Source organism: Lampetra fluviatilis, chromosome 75 (assembly GCF_964198595.1).
Source record: "Lampetra fluviatilis chromosome 75, kcLamFluv1.1, whole genome shotgun sequence".
NCBI lineage: Eukaryota > Metazoa > Chordata > Hyperoartia > Petromyzontiformes > Petromyzontidae > Lampetra > Lampetra fluviatilis.
In genome coordinates this window covers 773329-788167 of record NC_136349.1, presented here as the reverse complement: position 1 = coordinate 788167, position 14839 = coordinate 773329, and the positions used below count along the sequence as shown (strand labels likewise).

The following is a 14839-nucleotide window of genomic DNA, read 5'->3' as shown; positions in this document are numbered from 1 at the left end:
TGGGTGAGTGGGTGGGTGAGTGAGTGAGTGGGTGGGTGGGTGGGTGAGTGAGTGTGTGGGTGAGTGGGTGGGTGGGTGGGTGAGTGAGTGGGTGGGTGGGTGAGTGAGTGTGTGGGTGAGTGAGTGTGTGGGTGAGTGGGTTGGTGGGTGGGTTGGTGGGTGGGTGGGTGGGTGAGTGGGTGGGTGGGTGAGTGGGTGGGTGAGTGGATGGGTGTGGTGGTGAGTGGGTGGGTGAGTTTGTGTGGTGGTGAGTGGGTGGGTGAGTGGGTGGGTGAGTGGGTGGGTGGTTCAGTGGGTGGTTCAGTGGGTGGTTCGGTGAGTGAGTGGGTGGGTGAGTGGGTGGGTGGTTCAGTGGGTGGTTCAGTGGGTGAGTGGGTGGGTGGGTGGGTGAGTGAGTGGGTGATGAGTGGGTGGTGAGTGGGTGGTGAGTGAGTGGGTGAGTGGGTGGGTGAGTTTGTGTGGTGGTGAGTTTTTGTGGTGGTGAGTGGGTGGGTGAGTGAGTGGGTGTGGGGGTGAGTGGGTGAGTGTGTGTAGTGGTGAGTGTGTGTGTGGTGGTGAGTGTGTGTGGTGGTGAGTGGGTTGTTGTGTGGGTGAGTGTGTGGGTGAGTGGGTGGGTGAGTGGGTGGGTGAGTTTGTGTGGTGGTGAGTGGGTGAATCAGTGAGTGGGTGGGTGGGTGAGTGTGTGTGGTGGTGAGTGGATGTAGTGGTGAGTGGATGTGGTGGTGGGTGAGTGGGTGAGTGGGTGGGTGGGTGAGTGTGAGTGGGTGGGTGAGTGAGTGGGTGTGGTGGTGGGTGAGTGGGTGGGTGGGTGAGTGAGTGTGTGGGTGAGTGGGTGGGTGGGTGGGTGGGTGGGTGGGTGAGTGGGTGGGTGGGTGGGTGAGTGTGTGTGTGGGTGAGTGAGTGTGTGGGTGGGTGGGTGAGTGGGTGGGTGAGTGGGTAGGTGGGTGAGTGGGTGGGTGGGTGAGTGGGTGGGTGGGTGAGTGGGTTGGTGGGTGAGTGGGTGGGTGAGTGGGTGGGTGAGTGGATGGGTGTGGTGGTGAGTGGGTGGGTGTGGTGGTGAGTGAGTGGGTGAGTTTGTGTGGTGGTGAGTGGGTGGGTGAGTGGTTGGGTGGTTCAGTGGGTGGTTCAGTGGGTGAGTGAGTGGGTGGGTGAGTGGGTGGGTGGGTGGTTCAGTGGGTGGTTCAGTGGGTGAGTGGGTGGGTGGGTGAGTGAGTGGGTGGTGAGTGGGTGGTGAGTGAGTGGGTGAGTTTGTGTGGTGGTGAGTTTGTGTGGTGGTGAGTGGGTGGGTGAGTGAGTGGGTGTGTGGGTGAGTGTGTGTAGTGGTGAGTGTGTGTGGTGGTGAGTGTGTGTGGTGGTGAGTGGGTTGGTGTGTGGGTGAGTGTGTGGGTGAGTGAGTGGGTGGGTGAGTGAGTGGGTTTGGTGGTGAGTGGGTGAATCAGTGGGTGGGTGGGTGAGTGTGTGTGGTGGTGAGTGGATGTGGTGGTGAGTGGATGTGGTGGTGAGTGGGTTGGTGGGTTGGTGAGTGGGTTGGTGGGTGGGTGAGTGGGTGGGTAGAGGGGTGAGTGAGAAGATGGATGGGTGGTTGAGTGTATTAGTGGGTGAGTGGGTCATGAGTGAATGGTGGTGGTGTGGGAGGGGAAGTGACAACAGTACAGTCGTTTAACACATTGCTTTCGTGACCACGGGAAGAGAGAGAGAGATGCAGACTCCAAATATACAGCAGCAGGCGTCAGGGTGCGGGATTGAACCCATGTCCTCCTGTATACCAGGCGAGGTAGTTAACGTCTCCCATCCACCGCGGCGATGATGATGAGAGAGGGAGAGAGACACAAATTCTAAATATAAAGCAGGCCTAAGGTCCTGGGTTGAACCCACGCCCTCCTGTATACCAGGCGAGGTAGTTAACATCTCACAGGGTCCGGGATCGAACCCACGGCCTCCTGTATACCAGGCGAGGTAGTTAACATCTCCTAGCCACCGTGATGATGATGATGCGAGAGATGCAGATTCCAAATATACAGCAGGCGTCAGGGTCAGGATCTAACCCACGAACTTCCTGTATACCAGGCAAGGTAGTTAACATCTACCCAATCACTGTGACGTTAAGGTCTGGGATCGAACCCACGACCTCCTGCGCAACAGGCGAGGTAGTCAACATCTCACAGGGTACGGGATCGAATCCACGCCCTCCTGTATACCAGGCAAGGTAATTGACATCTACCCAATCACCGTGACGTTAAGGTCTGGGATCGAACCCACGACCTCCTGTGCACTAGGCGAGGTAGTCAACATCTCGCTGGGTCCCGGATCGAACCCACGACCTCCTGCGTACCAGGCGAGGTCGTTAACATCTACCTAATCACCGTGACGTTAAGGTTTGGGATCAAACCCACGACCTCCTGCGTACCAGGCGAGGTAATTGACATCTACCCAATCACCGTGGCGTTAAGGTCTGGGATCGAACTCACAAACCTCCTGTATGCCAGGCGAGGTAATTGACATCTACCCAATCACCGTGACGTTAAGGTCCGGGATTGAACCCATGGCCTCCTGTATACCAGGCGAGGTAATCAACATCTCCTAGCCACCGTGATGATGATGATGCGAGAGATGCAGATTCCAAATATACAGCAGGCGTCAGGGTCAGGATCTAACCCACGAACTCCCTGTATACCAGGCAAGGTAGTTAACATCTACCCAATCACCGTGACGTTAAGGTCTGGGATCAAACCCACGACCTCCTGTGCACCAGGCGAGGTAATCAACATCTCACATGCTCCGGGATTGAACCCATGGCCTCCTGTATACCAGGCGAGGCAATCAACATCTCCTAGGCCACCCTCTACCTGGGCTCTTGCAGGGCGCCGTGCAGGGCGGAGTGCAGGGCGTCTCTGTCCAGGGAGGCCACCCGCAGGCAGACGGCGAATCCGCGACTCTGTGCCAGGCGGCAGTTGCGGTGCTGGTCGCCGAACAGAGGGATCATGACGGCAGGGACACCGTGGTAGATGGCCTCGTACACACTGTTCATGCCTCCGTGAGAAACCAGCAGACGGGCTCCACTGTGGCCTGCATGTGCGTGGAGTGGGTGGGTGGGTGAGTGGGTGGGTGGGTTGGTGAGTGGGTGGGTGGGTGGGTGAGTGGGTGGGTGGGTGATTGGGTGGGTGGGTAGGTGGCTGAGTGGGTGGGTGGGTTATTGGGTGGGTGAGTGGGTGGGTGAGTGGATGGGTGGGTGAGTGGGTGGGTGAGTGGGTGGGTGAATGGGTTGGTTATTGGGTGGGTGAGTGGGTGTGTGGCTGAGTGGGTGGGTGAGTGGATGGGCGGGTGAGTGGGTGGGTGAGTGGGTTGGTTATTGGGTGGGTGGGTGGGTGGGAAAGTGGGTGGGTGGGTGAGTGGGTTGGTGGGTGGGTGAGCGAGCGGGCGGGCGGGCGGGTGGGTGAGTGGGCGGGTGGGTGGGTGGGTGAGTGGGTGGGTGAGTGGGTTGGTTATTGGGTTGGTTATTGGGTGGGTGAGTGGGTGGGTGGGTGGGTTGAGTGGGTGAGTGGGTGGGTGAGTGGGTGGGTGAGTGGGTGGGTGAGTGGGTGGGTGAGTGGGTGGGTGAGTGGGTGTGTGAGTGGGTGGTTTATTTGGTGGGTGGGTGGTTTATTTGGTGGGTGGGTGGGTGAGTGGGTGGGTGGGTGGGTGAGTGAGTGGGTGGGTGGGTGGGTGGGTGGGTGAGTGGGTGGGTGAGTGGGTGGGTGGGTGAGTGGGTGGGTGGGTGGATGAGTGGGTGGGTGGGTGGATGAGTGGGTGGGTGGGTGAGTGGGTGGGTGAGTGGGTGTGTGAGTGGGTGGTTTATTTGGTATGTGAGTGGGTGGGTGGGTGGGTGGGTGAGTGGGTGGGTGGGTGAGTGGATTGGTGGGTAATTGGATGAGTGGGTATGTGAGTGGGTAGGTGAGTGGGTGGGTGAGTAGGTGTGTGGGTGGGTGGGTGAGTGGGTGTGTGAGTGGGTGGGTGAGTGAGTGGGTGTGTGAGTGGGTGGGTGGGTGAGTGGGTGGGTGGGTGAGTGGGTGTGTGAGTGGGTGGGTGGGTGAGTGGGTGGGTGAGTGGGTGGGTGGGTGAGTGAGTGTGTGAGTGAGTGGGTGGGTGGGTGGGTGGATGAGTGGGTGGGTGGGTGAGTGGGTGAGTGAGTGGGTGGGTGGGTGGGTGAGTGGGTAGGTGAGTGGGTGTGTGAGTGGGTGGGTGAGTGGGTGGTTTATTTGGTGGGTGAGTGGGTGAGTGAATCCGTGATTGGGCGTGTGGGTCGGTTGACTTTTTACCCACCCAGCAAACCCGCTTACTCATTAATTCACTTCACCATTCACTCATTCAGGAATAAACAAATTAATCCCTCACCCATGAGCTCCTTGTGAGGCAAGCCAGTGATTGAGTCGACCAATTCCTGAGTGAATGATTGAGTGGCTGACCAAGTGAACTAAGGAACGAATAAACGAAGGAATCACTGAATCAGTGAACGAACGACTCGCCCGCGGAGATTGTTGTGAGGCAAGCAGTGAATAACAGACTACTGGTTGTCTCAATGGGTGAACGAATTACGAATGAGTAAATAAATGAAGGAATGAATAATGGAATGAATGCACGAAGAAAGAACGAAACAATCGCCCACGAGGTATTTGTGAGGCAGCCAGTGAATATAACTCGAGCAATGACTGAGTGATTGAACGAATTAGGGAACGAATGAATGAGTGAATGATTCAATGAGAAAACGAATGAATGAATAAACGACAGAGTGGCCGAACGACTCGCCAACAAGGTCATTGTCAGACAGCCGGTGAACAAGTCGACTGATTCCTGAGTAACTGAATGTCGGAGTGAATAAATGATTGAGTGAATGAGTGAAGGAATGAGTGAATGAACGACTCGCCCACGAGTCCCTTGTGGGACAGCCAGTGAATAAGTCGACCGATTCCCAAGTAACCGAGCGACGGATTGAATAACCGACCGAGTTAATGAATGAGTGTTGAGTTAGTGAATGAGTGAATGAACCAACGACTCGCTCACGAGGTCGATGTGAGGAAGCCAGTGAATGGGTCGACTGATTCCCAAGTAACCGAGTGACGGATTGAATAACCGACCGAGTGAATGAATAAGTGTTGAGTTAGTGAATGAGCGAGTGAATGAGTGAGTGAATGAGTGAGTGAATGAGTGAACGAACCAACGACTCACCCACGAGGTCCTTGTGAGACAGCCAGTGAATGAGTCGACCGATTCCCAAGTAACCGAGCAACGGATTGAATAACCGACCGAGTAAATGAATGAGTGAATGAGTGAGTGAATGCGTGAGTGAATGAGCGAGTGAATGAGTGAATGAGTGAATGAATGAGTAAGTGAATGAGTGAACGAACCAACGACTCGCTCACGAGATCGATGTGAGGCAGCCTGTGAATTAGTCAACTGATTCCCGAGTAACCGAGTGACGGATTGCAAAACCGACCGAGTGAATGAGTGAATGAGTGAGTGAATGAGTGAGTGAACGAACCAACGACTCACCCACGAGGTCCTTGTGAGACAGCCTGTGAATAAGTCGACCGATTCACAGGTTCCGAGCGACGGATTGAAAAACCGACCGAGTGATTTGAGTGAGTGAATGAGTGAGTGAATGAGTGAGTGAATGAGTGAGTGAATGAGTGAGTGAATGAATGAGTGAATAAGTGAGTGAATGAGTGAACGAACTAACGACTCACCCACGAGGTCCTTGCGAGGCAGCCAGTGAATGAGTCGACCGATTCACAGGTTCCGAGCGACGGATTGAAAAACCGACCGAGTGAATGAGTGAGTGAATGAGTGAGTGAATGAGTGAGTGTTGAGTGAGTGAATGAGTGAGTGAATGAGTGAGTGAATGAGTGAGTGAATGAGTGAACGAACCAACGACTCACCCACGAGGTCCTTGTGATACAGACTGTGAATAAGTCGACCGATTCCCGAGTAACCGAGCAACGGATTGAATAACCGACCGAGTAAATGAATGAGTGAATGAGTGAGTGAATGCGTGAGTGAATGAGCGAGTGAATGAGTGAATGAGTGAATGAATGAGTAAGTGAATGAGTGAACGAACCAACGACTCGCTCACGAGATCGATGTGAGGCAGCCTGTGAATTAGTCAACTGATTCCCGAGTAACCGAGTGACGGATTGCAAAACCGACTGAGTGAATGAGTGAATGAGTGAGTGAATGAGTGAGTGAACGAACCAACGACTCACCCACGAGGTCCTTGTGAGACAGCCTGTGAATAAGTCGACCGATTCACAGGTTCCGAGCGACGGATTGAAAAACCGACCGAGTGATTTGAGTGAGTGAATGAGTGAGTGAATGAGTGAGTGAATGAGTGAGTGAATGAGTGAGTGAATGAATGAGTGAATAAGTGAGTGAATGAGTGAACGAACTAACGACTCACCCACGAGGTCCTTGCGAGGCAGCCAGTGAATGAGTCGACCGATTCACAGGTTCCGAGCGACGGATTGAAAAACCGACCGAGTGAATGAGTGAGTGAATGAGTGAGTGAATGAGTGAGTGTTGAGTGAGTGAATGAGTGAGTGAATGAGTGAGTGAATGAGTGAGTGAATGAGTGAACGAATCAACGACTCACCCACGAGGTCCTTGTGATACAGACTGTGAATAAGTCGACCGATTCCCGAGTAACCGAGTGACGGATTGAAAAACCGACCGAGTAAATGAGTGAGTTAATAAGTGAGTGAACGAGTGAGTGAGTGAGTGAGTGAATGAATGAGTGAGTGAGTGAGTGAGTGAATGAGTGAATGAGTGAGTGAGTGAGTGAGTGAGTGAGTGAGTGAAGGAGTGAATGAACCAACGACTCACCCACGAGATCGATGTGAGGCAGCCAGTGAATGAGTCGACTGATTCCCAAGTAACCGAGTGATGGATTGAATAACCGACCGAGTGAATGAGTGAGTGAATGAGTGAGTGAATGAGTGAGTGAATGAGTGAACGAACCAACGACTCACCCACGAGGTCCTTGTGAGACAGCCAGTGAATGAGTCGACCGATTCCCGAGTAACCGAGCGACGGATTGAATAACCGACCGAGTGAATGAGTGAGTGAATGAGTGAATGAGTGAGTGAATGAGTGAACGAACCAACGACTCACCCACAAGGTCCTTGTGATACAGCCTGTGAATAAGTCGACCGATTCACAGGTTCCGAGTAACGGATTGAAAAACCGACCGAGTGATTTGAGTGAGTGAATGAGTGAGTGAATGAGTGAGTGAATGAGTGAGTGAATGAATGAGTGAATAAGTGAGTGAATGAGTGAACGAACTAACGACTCACCCACGAGGTCCTTGCGAGGCAGCCAGTGAATGAGTCGACCGATTCACAGGTTCCGAGCAACGGATTCAAAAACCGACCAAGTGAATGAGTGAGTGAATGAGTGAGTGAATGAGTGAGTGAATGAGTGAGTGAATGAGTGAGTGAATGAGTGAGTGAATGAGTGAACGAACCAACGACTCACCCACGAGGTCCTTGTGATACAGACTGTGAATAAGTCGACTGATTCCCGAGTAACCGAGTGACGGATTGAAAAACCGACCGAGTAAATGAGTGAGCTAATAAGTGAGTGAACGAGTGAGTGAGTGAGTGAGTGAATGAGTGAGTGAGTGAAGGAGTGAATGAACCAACGACTCACCCACGAGATCGATGTGAGGCAGCCAGTGAATGAGTCGACTGATTCCCAAGTAACCGAGTGACGGATTGAATAACCGACCGAGTGAATGAGTGAGTGAATGAGTGAGTGAATGAGTGAGTGAATGAGTGAACGAACCAACGACTCACCCACGAGGTCCTTGTGAGACAGCCAGTGAATGAGTCGACCGATTCCCGAGTAACCGAGCGACGGATTGAATAACCGACCGAGTGAATGAGTGAGTGAATGAGTGAATGAGTGAGTGAATGAGTGAACGAACCAACGACTCACCCACAAGGTCCTTGTGATACAGCCTGTGAATAAGTCGACCGATTCACAGGTTCCGAGTAACGGATTGAAAAACCGACCGAGTGATTTGAGTGAGTGAATGAGTGAGTGAATGAGTGAGTGAGTGAATGAGTGAACGAACCAACGACTCACCCACGAGGTCCTTGTGAGACAGCCAGTGAATGAGTCGACTGATTCCCGAGTAACCGAGCGACGGATTGAATAACCGACCGAGTGAATGAATGAGTGTTGAGTTAGTGAATGAGTGAATGAATGAGTGAACGAACGAACGAAGAGACTCGCCCATGAGGTCGTTGTGAGGCAGCCAATCAGCGACGTGCACGTTGCGTCCCCTGGGCCAGGCGAGGTCGGCGTGGCGCCAGAGGACGCAGAGGGGAGCCAGGCGGGAGAGGGCGGCGCTCATCTCGCCCAGCAGACGCTCGTCGGACACCGACGAGACCATGGAGCCCAGCGAGACGAGGACGAAGCCGCGGGAGCACGGCCCAGACAGCAGAGAGTCTAGGGTCTACGTGGAGATACATAGAGACACATAGAGACACATAGAGAACCATACAGACGCATAGAGACTCACAGAGACTCAGAGATGCGTAGAGACCCACACAGATGCATAGAGACACGTTAGAGACACTTAAAGACTCATGAAGACCATGGAGCCCAGGTAGACGAGGATGAAGCCGACGGAACACGGCCCAGACAGCAGAGAGTCCAGGGTCTACGTGGAGACACGTAGAGACACGTTAAGACACATAGACACTCACAGAGACTCCTGGAGACACCTAGAGATAGGCAGAGACACATGAAGACACGTAGAGACTCATGAAGACCATAGAGACACAGAGAGACTCATAGAGACCAATAGAGACACATAGAGACTCATAGAGACTTGTAGATACACGTAGAGACTCATGAAGACCATGGAGCCCAGGGAGACCAGGACGAAGCCGCGGGAGCATGGCCCAGACAGCAGAGAGTCTAGGGTCTACGTGGAGATACGTAGAGACACGTAAAGACTCATGAAGACACATGAGACACATGAAGACACGTAGAGACCCACACAGACTCATCGAGACTCATAGAGACACGTTAGAGACATGTAGAGACTCATGAAGACACATAGAGACCCATACAGACGCATAGAGACTCATAGAGACACGTTAGAGACACGTATAGACTCATGAGACTCATGAAGACCATAGAGACACAGAGATACTCATAGAGATAAATAGAGACACATGAAGACACATAGAGACACGTTAGAGACACATAGAAACACGTAGAGACTCATGAAGACACATGAAGACACGTAGAGACACATGAAGACACATGAAGACACGTAGAGACACATGAAGACACGTAGAGACTCATGAAGACACATAGAGACACATAGAGACTCATAGAGACACGTTAGAGACACAAAGAGACTCGTAGAGACACGTAAAGACTCATGAAGACACATGAACACTCAAAGAGACTTGGAGATACGTAGAGACACATAGAGACCCATACAGACGCATAGTGATTCATGAAGACCATAAAGACACAGAGACACTCAGAGACACGTAGAGACACAAAGAGACTTGTAGAGACACGTAGAGACTCGTAGGGACACATAGAGACTCATAGAGACATGAAGACACGTAGAAATTCATAGAGACCATGGAGCCCAGCGAGACGAGGACGAAGCCGCGGGAGCACGGCCCAGACAGCAGAGAGTCTAGGGTCTACGTGGAGACACATAGAGACCCATACAGACTCATAGAGACTCGTAGAGACACGTTAGATACACGTAGAGACCCATACAGACGCATAGAGACTCATAGAGACTCAGAGATGCGTAGAGACCCACACAGATGCATAGAGACACATAGAGACACGTAGAAACACGTAGGGACACATGAATACCATGGAGCCCAGCGAGAAGAGGACGAAGCCGCGGGAGCACGGCCCAGATTGCAGAGAGTCTAGGGTCTACGTGGAGACACATAGAGACCCATACAGACTCATAGAGACTCACAGAGACACGGAGATACGTAGAGATAGTTAGAGACTCGTAGCGACACATAGAGACTCATAAAGACCCATACAGACTCATAGAGACTCACAGAGACTCAGAGATACGTAGAGAAAGTTAGAGACTCGTAGCGACACATAGAGACTCATAAAGACCAGAACGAAGCCGCGGGAGCACGACCCAGATAGCAGAGAGTCCAGGGTCTACGTAGAGACTCATATAGACACGTAGAGACACAGAGACACATACAGACTCTTAGAGACTCATAGAGACACGTTAGAGAGACGTAGAGACTCATGGAGCCCAAGGAGACCAGCACGAAGCCGCGGGAGCACGGCCCCGACAGCAGAGACTCCAGCGTCTACGTAGAGACCCATAGAGACTCACATAGGCTCATAAAGACCATAGAGACAGAGAGACTCATAGAGACCATGGAGCCCAGCGAGACCAGCACGAAGCCGCGGGAGCATGGCCCAGATATCAGAGTCTACGGTCTACGTGGAGATACATAGAGATCCATACAGACTCATAGAGACTCGTAGAGACACGTATAGACTCATGAGACACATGAAGACACATAGAGACTCATGAAGACCATAGAGACACAGAGAGACTCATAGAGATAAATAGAGACACATGAAGACACATAGAGACACGTTAGAGACACATATAGACTCATAGAGACATGTAAAGACACATGAGACACATGCAGAAACATGAGACTCATAGAGACATAAATAGACTCATGAAGACCATAGAGACTCATACAGACCATAGAGACACATAGAGACTTGTAGAGACACGTAGGGACTAGTAGAGACTCATGAAGACACATGAAGACACGTAGAGACTCATGAAGGCCATGGAGACACAGAGAGACTCATAGAGACCAATAGAGACAGATAGAGACACATAGAGACCCATACAGACTCAGAGACACATAGAGATTCATGAAGACTATGGAGCCCAGCGAGACGAGGACGAAGCCGCGGGAGCACGGCCCAGACAGCAGAGAGTCTAGGGTCTACGTGGAGACACATAGAGACCCATAGAGACTCATAGAGACTCATAGAGACTCACAGAGACTCGGAGATACGTAGAGATAGTTAGAGACTCGTAGGGACACATAGAGACACATAAAGACACATGAGACTCATGAAGACACATAGAAACTCACAGAGACTCATAGAGACACGTAGAGATAGATAGAGACTCGTAGAGACACGTAGAGACTCAAGAAAACCATGGAGCCCAGGGTGCTGGTGGTGGTGATGAGTGAATGAGCAGTCAGAGAGAGTGTCTTGCCATTGGCAGCACTGTCGTTTTAAAACCACAAACTACTTTGTATTTTGCAAGGTGTAAGACACTTCATCATCATCATAACCATCACATAGAGACCCATAGGCGCGCAGACACCCATAGAGACCCATACTGATAGAGACCCATAGAGACCCATACTCACAGAGACCCACGAAGACCCATACTCATAGAGACCCACAGAGACCCACACTCATAGAGATCCACAGAGACCCATACTTATAGAGACCCACAGAGACCCATACTCATAGAGATCCACAGAGACCCATACTCATAGAGACCCACAGAGACCCATACTCATAGAGATCCACAGAGACCCATACTCATAGAGATCCACAGAGACCCATACTCATAGAGATCCACAGAGACCCATACTCATAGAGACCCACAGAGACCCATACTCATAGAGGCCCACAGAGACCCATACTCATAAACACCGACAGAGACACATACTCATAGAAGCCCACAGAGACACATACTCATAGAGATCCACAGAGACCCATACACATAGAGATCCACGAAGACCCATACTCATAGAGATCCACAGAAACCCATACTCATAGAGACCCACAGAGACCCATACTCATAGAGATCCACAGAGACACATACTCATAGAGATCCACAGAGACCCATACTCATAGAGATCCACATAGACCCATACTCATTAGAGACCCACAGAGACCCACACTCATAGAGATCCACAGAAACCCATACTCATAGAGATCCACAGAGACCCACACTCATAGAGATCCACAGAGACCCATACACATAAAGATCCACGAAGACCCATACTCATAGAGACCCACAGAGACCCATACACATAGAGACCCATAGAGACCCATACTCACAGAGACCCACGAAGACCCATACTCATAGAGACCCACAGAGACCCACACTCATAGAGATCCACAGAGACCCATACTTATAGAGACCCACAGAGACCCATACTCATAGAGATCCACAGAGACCCATACTCATAGAGACCCACAGAGACCCATACTCATAGAGATCCACAGAGACCCATACTCATAGAGATCCACAGAGACCCATACTCATAGAGATCCACAGAGACCCATACTCATAGAGACCCACAGAGACCCATACTCATAGAGGTCCACAGAGACCCATACTCATAAACACCGACAGAGACACATACTCATAGAAGCCCACAGAGACACATACTCATAGAGATCCACAGAGACCCATACACATAGAGATCCACGAAGACCCATACTCATAGAGATCCACAGAGACCCATACTCATAGAGACCCACAGAGACCCATACTCATAGAGATCCACAGAGACACATACTCATAGAGATCCACAGAGACCCATACTCATAGAGATCCACAGAGACCCATACTCATAGAGACCCACAGAGACCCACACTCATAGAGATCCACAGAAACCCATACTCATAGAGATCCACAGAGACCCACACTCATAGAGATCCACAGAGACCCATACACATAGAGATCCACGAAGACCCATACTCATAGAGACCCACAGAGAACCATACTCATAGAGACCCACAGAGACCCATACTCATAAACAACGACAGAGACACATACTCATAGAAGCCCACAGAGACACATATTCATAGAGATCCACAGAGACCCATACACATAGAGATCCACAGAGACCAATACTCATAGAGAACCAGAGTCCCATACTCAGAGACCCACAGAGACCCATACTCATAAACACCCACAGAGACACATACTCATAGAGAACCACAGAGACCCATACTCATAGAGACCCAAAGAAATCCCCTTAATCAGAGAGACCCACAGAGATACCCATACTCATATAGACCCACAGACACCCATACTCATAAACACCGACAGAGACCCATACTCATAGAGATCCACATAGACCAATACTCATAGATATCTACAGAGACCCATACTCATAGAGACCCACAGAGGCCCATACTCATAGAGACCCACAGAGACCCATACTCATAGAGACCCAAAGAGATCCATACTCATAGAGATCCACAGAGACCCATACTTATAGAGACCCACAGAGACCCATACTCATAGAGATCCACAGAGACCCATACTCATAGAGACCCACAGAGACCCATACTCATAGAGATCCACAGAGACCCATACTCATAGAGATCCACAGAGACCCATACTCATAGAGATCCACAGAGACCCATACTCATAGAGACCCACAGAGACCCATACTCATAGAGGCCCACAGAGACCCATACTCATAAACACCGACAGAGACACATACTCATAGAAGCCCACAGAGACACATACTCATAGAGATCCACATAGACCCATACTCATTAGAGACCCACAGAGACCCACACTCATAGAGATCCACAGAGACCCATACTTATAGAGACCCACAGAGACCCATACTCATAGAGATCCACAGAGACCCATACTCATAGAGACCCACAGAGACCCATACTCATAGAGATCCACAGAGACCCATACTCATAGAGATCCACAGAGACCCATACTCATAGAGATCCACAGAGACCCATACTCATAGAGACCCACAGAGACCCATACTCATAGAGGCCCACAGAGACCCATACTCATAAACACCGACAGAGACACATACTCATAGAAGCCCACAGAGACACATACTCATAGAGATCCACAGAGACCCATACTCATAGAGACCCACAGAGACCCATACTCATAGAGATCCACAGAGACACATACTCATAGAGATCCACAGAGACCCATACTCATAGAGATCCACATAAACCCATACTCATTAGAGACCCACAGAGACCCACACTCATAGAGATCCACAGAAACCCATACTCATAGAGATCCACAGAGACCCACACTCATAGAGATCCACAGAGACCCATACACATAGAGATCCACGAAGACCCATACTCATAGAGACCCACAGAGACCCATACACATAGAGACCCATAGAGACCCATACTCACAGAGACCCACGAAGACCCATACTCATAGAGACCCACAGAGACCCACACTCATAGAGATCCACAGAGACCCATACTTATAGAGACCCACAGAGACCCATACTCATAGAGATCCACAGAGACCCATACTCATAGAGACCCACAGAGACCCATACTCATAGAGATCCACAGAGACCCATACTCATAGAGATCCACAGAGACCCATACTCATAGAGATCCACAGAGACCCATACTCATAGAGACCCACAGAGACCCATACTCATAGAGGTCCACAGAGACCCATACTCATAAACACCGACAGAGACACATACTCATAGAAGCCCACAGAGACACATACTCATAGAGATCCACAGAGACCCATACACATAGAGATCCACGAAGACCCATACTCATAGAGATCCACAGAGACCCATACTCATAGAGACCCACAGAGACCCATACTCATAGAGATCCACAGAGACACATACTCATAGAGATCCACAGAGACCCATACTCATAGAGATCCACAGAGACCCATACTCATAGAGACCCACAGAGACCCACACTCATAGAGATCCACAGAAACCCATACTCATAGAGATCCACAGAGACCCACACTCAT

General features: G+C 50.9%; 1 protein-coding gene across 1 annotated transcript in view; it reads right to left on the bottom strand.

Annotated features, from left to right (window-relative positions):
- The window catches only part of LOC144953370 (UDP-glucuronosyltransferase 3A1-like), a 56311-nt gene that overhangs the window by 18606 nt on the left and 22866 nt on the right, over positions 1 to 14839 (bottom strand). The window contains exons 6-7 of the mRNA XM_078883932.1: positions 8266 to 8488; positions 2847 to 3066 (exon numbers count right to left, since the gene is read on the bottom strand). Of these exons, the coding sequence (XP_078740058.1) occupies positions 2847 to 3066; positions 8266 to 8488 (443 nt within the window). The remainder of the gene's footprint in view (positions 1 to 2846; positions 3067 to 8265; positions 8489 to 14839) is intronic.